The 9752-nt window shown below is 43.0% G+C and overlaps 1 protein-coding gene across 6 annotated transcripts in view; it reads right to left on the bottom strand.

Moving 5' to 3' along the window:
- Window positions 1-1104: 1104 nt before the first annotated feature.
- PRDM5 (PR/SET domain 5) overlaps window positions 1105-9752 on the bottom strand; it is a 274545-nt gene continuing 265897 nt past the window's right edge. For all 6 annotated transcript variants that reach the window (XM_077140176.1, XM_077140171.1, XM_077140174.1 and 3 more), the window contains one exon: window positions 1105-1293. In XM_077140176.1, the coding sequence (XP_076996291.1) occupies window positions 1129-1293 (165 nt within the window). In that variant the 3' untranslated portion in view covers window positions 1105-1128. The remainder of the gene's footprint in view (window positions 1294-9752) is intronic.

Genomic DNA, 9752 nt, shown 5'->3' with positions numbered 1-9752 from the left:
AATAAATTAGGTTCTTGCTTCAATTTTCCTTAAGCTTCAGTGACAGTTTCAATCATAGCAATTGCCAGGTTTGTATTTTATGGATTCCAAACTTTATAAGATGATTGAGGGTAATTCAAACGTGTTTCAGAATCACCTACTGCCAAGATTCTGGAAAATGTCTTTTGCAAAAAAATGTTAATACTCAGAGGACTCCATCAAACCTGCATTAACATGTTCTACACAGTGGACTGAACGAGGGTGAAGGTGAGGTCCACCCTACACGAGCGCTCCGCCACTTCGTCCATCCACAGACACTGATGGAGGACCTACTCTGTGTCACGGTCAGGATATATTTACACGTTTTATTTTCCAAAGATGACCGATATAAACGCAGACGTGTCACTTGATGGATATTTAAATATTATGTTAATGCACTAGTTTTGTGGAGCTGTTCTAGAAGAATTCCACACCATCAATGTCTGCCAGAGAGGAAACAAGGTTTCCTGAGAGTTCTCTAAAATGATTAATAGTTTAATAAATGTTTTAGTTCTCAAATATCTCTATTTTAAATTGACCTATTGTATGGCACTATTAAATAAAGACTGTTTTACAAAACAGCCAATATTCATTCTGCTCTATTGCTTGAGACTTTGAAAACTCTTACCCTCCTCTGTAATGACACAGGTATCTTGATTTATCCATGACAAAATCAGCAATAACCAGCTGCAATAAACAGCACGTACACGCGCGTGCACATATCCCAAAGGCAATAATAAAATAGAGGAGCCTGAAGGGCAGTATATGAATAAACTTCATTACAGAGAGATTTTGCTTAAAATGGATATGACAAAGAATCATAAATCTTTTCTCTATTGTTTGTAAGAAAAATATATGCAGTTCTTTGCAGGGTTACAAAGTTATATCTATCGATTTGTGCCATTTCTTGGTAAAAGTATGATTTTTTGTTTGTCTGTTTTGTTTTTTCCACGTGCCTTTACAGATGCTGAAGGTCAGCGAACCCGGCCAAAAGCAGCGGAGCGGCCCCAGCTGCGGCGGATGGCGAGGGGTCGGGGTCCGCCAGGCCCCGCCCCGCGCCAGGCCCCGCCCCGCGCCAGGCCCCGCCCCGCGCCAGGCCCCGCCCCGCCGTCAGCTGCCCGCCTCGCCGTGGGCGTTGTCCACGTGCACCTTCAGGTAGTCGCTCCGGGTGAACTTCTTATGGCACAGCTGGCACTGGGCCAGCGGGCGGTTGGGGTTGTGTGTCAGCTGGTGGCGGGTCAGCATCTTCTTCAGGCTAAAGGCCAAGTCGCAGACCTGGAAGAGACCCGGAGACGCCGATCGTGACCCGCAGGGCCTGAGACAGCGGAGGGGCCGGCAGAGCCGGGGGCGCAGCCCGTCCTCCACGCGCCACGCGCCGCGCCCCACGCGAAGCCCTGCTGCCCAGCACGCACCGCAGGCGGAAGAAGCAAAACTGCCCTTGAAGTAAATGGAGTTGAACTAACACTAAAATCACTTGCAGTTCCCCTGAGTTCCTGCATGTGACTGTGTCCTCTGGCCCCGCGCGCCCGCCCTCCCCGCAGAGGCCGCATTTCAACACCTCCGAAGCGGCAGCGCCGGCGGTGCGGCCTGCGTCTGCAAGTGAACACTGACCTCTCCAAAGGCCTTCGGGTCTGCCTGGCCCAGGACACTGCTCACCAGTTACCCCGTAATTCAGTCCCACTTGTAAAGTAAAAGTTAATGTTGCTTTGAGCATCATAGGTGGGTGTTTATTACCTACTATTTCATTTCTTTATCACTTATTAGATATATTTGGCTTAACTAAGGAATGACACAATTTAACTTCACGCAAGCTCTGCCACATCCCCTATACATTAAACAGCCCATTTAGTAAAATATTAAATTAATCAAAAATTTAAGACATAATTACTGAGGTTATAAAATGAAATTATATGGGATGTTTTAGTGCCAATTCTTCATTCAAAGTTTGATGTTATTCACAAAAACTTATTTACATAAAACTCTTCAAAAGTACACCCACTGGAGAAAACCTAAGGTACACTCTCACAGTGGAAAACCACTTAACGAAAAGAACTTAAGGAATATAAGGACAGAGGAAACGCTTTGTAAAAAAGGATGCGTCCTGAAGAGGGGAGGCTTGTGTAACACTAAAGCAAATACAGAAATCCTTCTCTCTCTCTCCGGGGGAGGAGAACACACTGGCAACAACACGAAACCCCGAGAGGCATCAGCCCCTAATTCGTAAAGGAGGGAGTGATTCTGTAACACGGATTCGGATCTAGAAAGGAGTAGCGGCACGGTGGGGTTCAAAGTGAGCGTCAGAGTTAGACCCTTTCCAGGGAAGCCTGCCTTGACTCGGAACGTAAAAGCAGCCCTGCGCGCACTCGCATCCCCTCCTCTGCTCTGATGACTTTCCACAGTACGGACACCGGGACCTGCAGCGTGACCTACTCCAGCGGGCATCTTCCCCCACTGGGTCAGCTCCACTGGGTCAGCTCCGCCCCATGCCCTATTCACTGATGCTCTAGGGAGGAAGATGGTGGAGTAAGGAGGAAGACAGTGGCGGAGTAAGGAGGAGGACAGTGGCGGAGTAAGGAGGAAAGTACACGTGGAGTAAGGATGATGATGGTGGCAGAGTAAGGAGGAGGACGTGGTGGAGTAAGGAGGAGGATGGTGGCGGAGTAAGGAGGAGGACGGTGCACGTGGAGTAAGGAGGAAGCCCCTGGCGGAGTAAGGAGGAAGCCCCTGGCGGAGTAAGGAGGAAGACGTGCGCGCGGAGGAAGCCCTCACTAGGCATTGAACAAACTAACCTGGATTTAACTGTGATTCTACCGCTTATTCGGAGAGTTCCGATGGGAAAATTACCCCTTTAACTCCAATCCCTTCTCCTGTAAAATGGCAATAACACTTACCTCACAGGATTACCAGAGTTTAAATGAAGTAATGCCTATAAATGGCTGTTACACTGCAGACACCCGACCACTCTATAAATGCCTGTGCCTATTTTTTTTCCTCTTTCATCTTTTCTGACTAGAAGAGCCATCAGCCGATTGTAAAGAACTAATATTAATAAGAGGTGATCAAAAGCCACCCCAGGTGAGTTTCCTGGGGGCACAGTTATGCTAGAGAGTGGCAGTCCCTGTGATAACACGACTGCTGTAGGTGCTTCCTAAAAACAAACAAAACTGATCCAATTTCAGTCTTGGGAGGGACATTTGTCTTTTGAAATAGCTTTGTACACATGAGCTTTATAATCATAATGAAAAACACACTGTACTCCTATTAAGCCACTGTAAAACAAAACAGAGTCTATATAGTAAAAATAAAAGGGGGAATAAAAGGAAGGGCCCGGGAATCAAGAAAAGGCATCAAATATGGCAGACCATATGATCATTTGTATAAAAATATTAAGTAACCTCAAACAGAGAAACTCAAATTAGGCTAAAAGCAAAATGCAACTATAGGCTACACTTAAATTTAAAATCAAAACCACAAATGCACATGGGAAAAAGTGGAGGACGTGCATAAAAGTGTATAAAACTATCCCCGGGGAGTGTAACTGGCAGTGCATAGAACTTCCTCAAAAGCCACCTGTACAGCTAGAGAGAGCCTTAAAAGAACCACCAGCATGAACTGCATGGATGCCCCCCAGTCGCAGATGTACAGTCTGGACGTACAGATGTACAGGTTTACAGTCATTCTATAAGAATCACTTATAAAAGTAAAATATTATAAATGACTTACTTGTTATATGGATATAACAAAATGAGGAAATATTTTTTGGCCATTAAAAAATCACTTTCCAAAAATATTTAAAGGCAAGGGGAAATGTAAAAGGGAAGAAAGCAGAAGATAGGATTAAGCAATTTGATCTATAATTTTGAAATAAAGAGTATAATTGTATATGTATAAATAAGTATAAGAAGGAGATGTCAATAGAGTAACATTAATTAATGCTATTTGACATCAGTTGAGGAATTTGTAATCATTGTATTTCTTTCCGCATTTCCTAATTTCTGGAATTAAAAAGTAACTTTATAGAATAAAAATATATATATTTTGGAATGAAAAAATGTAGTCAGTCGAGTGAAGGTCCACGCGCACCCCAGCCCACTCCCATCAGACGTGGGCCTGGAATACTGTAACTCTCCAAACCGCTTTCTGAAAGTCACCCACATTGTCCACGTGGCCAAACCCAGCAGACCCTCGCGAGTCCTCAGCTAAGAAAACCTATCAACTTTCCTTTCGTTTCCACAGTGATCACTCTCCTTGCTGTCCTTCTATTTTCCTGGATTTTTTTTCTCTTAACTTTGCTTTTCAGGCTTCTCCTTCACCCACACCCTGCAGATCCGACCCTTGGCCATCTTCTCCAGTCCATGCACCTTTTCTTCCTTGGCAGTCTTCACCATGGCCAGGCCTCCTGCCACCACTTATACTGCAAATGTCTCTCTCTAGGCCAGTCCTGTCTGCTGGTCTCCAGAGGGCCATCGTTTAGACAGCACCCTGGCACCCCAAACTTCATATGTTTAAAACTGGACTCATGATCTTTACTTTCTAAATCTAATGCTCAAAACACGGTTTCACCATCTACCCGGCACTTAGGGCAGATCTGGCAGCCACTTGATGCAATGTCTCCCTCTTCCCCTCTCATGAGCAATTACAAGTGCCACTGCTTCTTCCTTTACACATTTCTCAAAGACATCCAACTACCTGTGTGCAAACCACATCTACCTGGACCAGGTGGTTCTTATCAGTAAGAACATGTCTCAGCATGCACTATTACCTGCATTTTTTAAAATGCATACATGTTCCATTGTATTTATATACCAAAGATAGACAAGATTTTAAGAGGATGAGATATAGATGAAATAAAGAATATATGTAGTGTTATGGCTTCATATGTTCAAGATAGGCAATATTTCAAGATATATATATTTAGAGTGAGATTCATTGTTATCAACAAATACTCTGTTTTTCTAAATTTTTGTTTTTGGTTTATTTCTTAAAAGATATAATAATGTCTATTTTTTAATCTCAAATTATTGTTGACTAGTAGTATTAATTCTGTCATTTTCTTTTTTGTCAACTTGTGTTTGTCATCTTTAATATTATTTTCAATCTGTGGTTTCTTTATTGGACTCTTTTTAAGCTACTTACTCATTTTGTAAGGGCATCTTTTTAAGCCACTTGTTCATTTTGTAAAGGCTTCTTTGTTTAAAAACAGAAATATTCTCCCTGTTGTTAACACTTTGCATTGGTGTTTCATAGCTTTTAGAATTTCCACTGGTCTCTTTTAGAATTTTCTGGTACAAAGTGTTTTTTTCCACTCCTAGTATTGAAAGCATTTCTTCTTGTTATAGAATGCCAGGTTGCTAGGTAGTTTTTCAGTTCATTGGAAAGATCATTCCACACTAGCGCAGCTTCCTATTGCTACTGAAAAGCCAGAAATAAATCTCTGAGTCTAATGAAGTAAATCTTTGGGAATATGACATTGTTTTTTGTTTGGCAATTATAGACCTTTTAATCTTGGTGGTCTGCAAATTTCTTACCAAATTTGTAAATTTTACATTCATTTATTCAATAAATATAAATTGATTACCAAAAACAACAACAGATGATAGAATCCATATCTCCACTTAAGCTATAACACATAAGTTGCAATCCTAGCAATGTACTGACTCACAAGTTATCGGGACTGTCGGCTAGTCCCACATCAGTGTGTATCTGCCACTCTTCCCTCTGATCACACTTAGTCCTACACCTGCCAAGAGACCAGCCGACAAAGGCCAACAAAGGGTGCCAAAGGCCAGTCTCCTATCCAGTGGTAAGAAAGCTTAATTTTGTTCCTAATTTTAAACTGAAAATACACAGGAATAGAAGTTGTAATCTGTCCTTCCCATAACCCAATGGGCAGTCCTGCTTGTGTGCTTCTATGTGCCTCTCTTCACTCTGGAACCAATATCTAGAGTACTGCATAGTCACATTTTGTGGTTCTCAAATGATGGTGATGTTTGGAATTGTGGGGGCGGTTTACTTGTCCCCCAAAACGGGGGTTACTGCTTACATTTCATGGAGAAGGCAGGGTGCAAACACCCTGCAACGAGCTGGCAATCTCCCGCAAGACCAGGGGCCGGCTGATCCCATCTGAAGCTCACTGTATTTATCCTCTCCCCTCAGTCCATTCTCCACGCGGGGCTAGGAGAGCTTTCTGAAAATGCAAGTATCACACTGTGCCTCACATTCCTCCATGGCTCCCTGCTGCCGTAAGCATGGCTCACTGAGTCCTAGCCAAATCAAACAGCTGCCCTGCGGGTTCTGAAGGCGCCATCGTTTCCCGCCTCGGCACTTTTGCAGGTATTTTGATGGAGCGTCCCCTTTCCCCTATTCCTCCAGGAAGCCTGCATGACCTGTCTGTCCAGGTTAAGTCCTGCATTAAGTGTGGCCATAGCAGCCTTTAGTTTTCCTTCCCAACACTTGCCTCCACTGCAGTTAACTATTTGTGTAATATTTATGTCTATCTCTTTACCAGACTAAAGGACATGAAGGCAGTATTAGTATCAGTAAATATTTGTTGAAAGAAAGAAAGAACAAAGGAAAGAAAAGAAGACGGGAGGGAAGGAGGAAGGAGGGCAGAGATGAAATTCCTATTAGCAGTACCCGCACCCCTCAGGCTGAGGAATAATTCTGGGGAAATCAAAGAGGTGTCTCTAGTATTTCCAAATGAAAGAAACTCTGTCTTTATGTGTCAATTAAAATTTATGATCATGAAAAAGACAGATTTTTCTTTACTTTTTCCCTGGCCCTTCCCCAAACCCCATATCACGTTGAACAACAAATGCCAAATTCTTCAATGGTCTTCCATTAGGTTTTAGATTCAAGGCCTGAAGCCCTGTTACACCCCTGATTTTCTCTCCAGATTTACCTTGCAGCACTCCAATCCTCTTCCCGGGCTTCAGCTGGCCTGCTAGCCTCTGAACTCCCTCGAGTCTCTCCCACCTCCAGGCCTTCATTCCTGCTGTTCGCTCTGCCTGGGATGCTTTTAATTCCATAACTGACCCTTCCCATCCTTTACGTTACCTGAAGTCTCTTACTTAGAGTATTCTTCCCTATCCATCTTTCATAACCACATGCTTGTTTGTTTTTTCCTTTCCTGAAAATATGTTACTAGACGTTTATTGTGTTTGTTTAATGTCTCTACTTCACAAAAATGTGAGTCCGATGCGGGCAGGGGACACGCCGTATTCTTCACTGCCTTTTCCCAGGGTCTCTGCAGGGCCCAGCTTGGGAGTAATAGAGTTCTCAGGAGCCCAGAGCACTCTTCAAACATTGGCTTGATTAAGTGTCACAATCACCCTTTGAGGTGGATCCGCCACTGTCACCATCGTTTTATAGACGGACACCGAGAGGCAGAAGGTTAGCCAGGTCGCCGAGGTCACAGCCAAGGAGGTGGTTCCCAGGGTCTAAACCCAGGTGATCTGGTTCCAGGGTCCTCACCACCTCCCGAGGGCCAACTGTTACTCCAGGCCTGAACTTCAGACAGACGGTTATGTGAGTCAACCGCCTTTCCCATTTGCCTCGCTGATACCATTTTTAAAGATAAAAAGGAAATCACTCTTCGAGAATTGAAAGGAGGTTCTCAGTTTGGTTCACTAGTGTGCGATGAGATGTGCAAAGTGCAAGTCCATTTAGACGGTCGTCGTGGGAGAATTACAACAATGGCAAGCTGAGAAAATGGAAAGGAAGTTGAGCAAGATGCTGAAATCCCAGATAAGGGCTCTGAGTTAAGGAATTCTAGAAGCTCCACACAGGAGATGAGATGGGAACAAGCCAACAGATTGCTGAACGAGAGCCAGGGTAGAAGATTGAATGTCAGTAGAGAGTACCTGATGTTACGGTTGTGAAACTAACTGCCTACACACTAAAATCTTATATTTTCATGAACTTAAATGCAGTCATTTAAGAGACTCCAAATTGATGCTCTGCATAAATCAGCCGATTTCAAGGACATTTATAGTCATTTTAAAAATAGAGGGAGGCAAGGAAGAGTTCAGATAGTGTAACGGGGCTGCTTCCTTTTCTTTCTTTCCACCTGTGATTCTTATACAACTCTGTACGTTACACAAATGTAATATTAATTCACATGCCACCAAATAGGAAAATGTTTATTCTTACTCTAAGTTACAGGTAAACTGATGTTGTTTTAACAATAAAGTGAAATAAGATGTTTAACAGGACAGAACTTGAGAGATGGGAATTAGAATTCCATACAGGGTCTTCAGTTAGTATCTAATTAGCACACATAATTTTGCCTTCCATTGCAAAGAGGAGAATATGGCAATAAGCACCTTGTACCTACCTCCTTTTTAGGAAGACCCTAGTCTTAGGAGAAATAAATGCAATGCCATGAGCAGAGTGCTAAGAGAGGCACGAAGGAGAAGGCAGTCAACTGCCTGGGAGAAGAGGGCATACTTCAGAAGAGGTGACACAAATACCGGGTCCTGAAGGATGTCCTGGGGGGGGGGGGTGATGATGTTCCAAGAAGCATATGGAAAGGTACAGAAAAGGGAAAAGCAGCTCATTAAAGCTGAAGACTAGACTGCATTGGAGAAATGACTTCAGGAAGATAGCGTTGAAAGCTGAGGTCTAACCTAATTCTGGGTGATTAAAACTAGAAACCTGAAGTGTATTCTACAAGTGTTGGGGAGTCATCAAAGGATTCTAAACAGAAACTCAATCTACAGTGTCATTCAGCAGCAAGTCAGAGAGTATAAAACTGGGGTAAGAAGGCTCCAAGCCAGAAATGATTTGGAAATGAACTAAGCCAGTAGATATTAATTCATTTATTCCTTCATTCAAACATATTCCTTGAATTACATTGCTTTAGGCCTGGGGATACAGCAATGAGCAATAAAGACAAAATTCTGTTGTCACAAAACTTATATTCTAAGGAGGGAGTAGAAGATGAATAATTAATCAAACAAATTAATAATTCAGGTTGATGTAAGTTGCAATGAAAAAGAATAATATGAGGTGAAGGTTAAGAAAGCAATGCATATAAGAGAGAAAACAATTTGAGCTTCTGAAAAAAACTTCAGTTTTTACTCCAAATATGATGGAAAGTCCTTGGAGTTTAAGCAAATGAGTAATATAATCTGACTCAGGGCTGGAAAGATCATTCCGGGTGGCAAGTTGAGGAGAAAAGAAAGAAGAAGAGAGACCTATGAAGAGGCTATTGTAATATTCCAGGAGACTAAGATGGTTGCTGTGGTGCCAATAAAGCAGTTACTGATTGGGATGTAGGGTATGAGGAAGAGAGAGGAGCCGATGTGGCAGTGGGAATTTACAAATCCAAGGCCATGGATTTGAGAAACATGAAGAAGCCAGGGCGTTAGGAATTACTGGGTCTGAATGGAAAGTGTATGATAAATTGCCAAGAAAGATGTGGGTTTGAATCCTAGAATCCTGTCTTGGCCAGTTATAAGTTATGGACCTGGGAAAGTCATCCAATTTCAGCGAGACTTAGCTCCTTCACGTGGGTGGAAATGATACTGATATATTACTGGGTTGGAGCGAAGAACAGAGAACATATATGCGGGCTGCTACTTCTGTGTCTTTCCCACAATTGGAGCTTGGCTAGATGACAATTATGGTTATAGCTTAGGGTAAAAGCGGTACCTAAGTATGAGGCTTGGCTCTAGGGCCTGGCTTCTTGGGGATGATGGAATTGCCACAAGGATGGGGAGGAAAAGGGAGCC

This window comes from Tamandua tetradactyla, chromosome 22 (genome assembly GCF_023851605.1).
Source record: "Tamandua tetradactyla isolate mTamTet1 chromosome 22, mTamTet1.pri, whole genome shotgun sequence".
Taxonomy (NCBI): Eukaryota; Metazoa; Chordata; class Mammalia; order Pilosa; family Myrmecophagidae; genus Tamandua; species Tamandua tetradactyla.
Note: the sequence above shows the minus strand (reverse complement) of the source record. Positions and strands in the feature narration are given on the sequence as shown.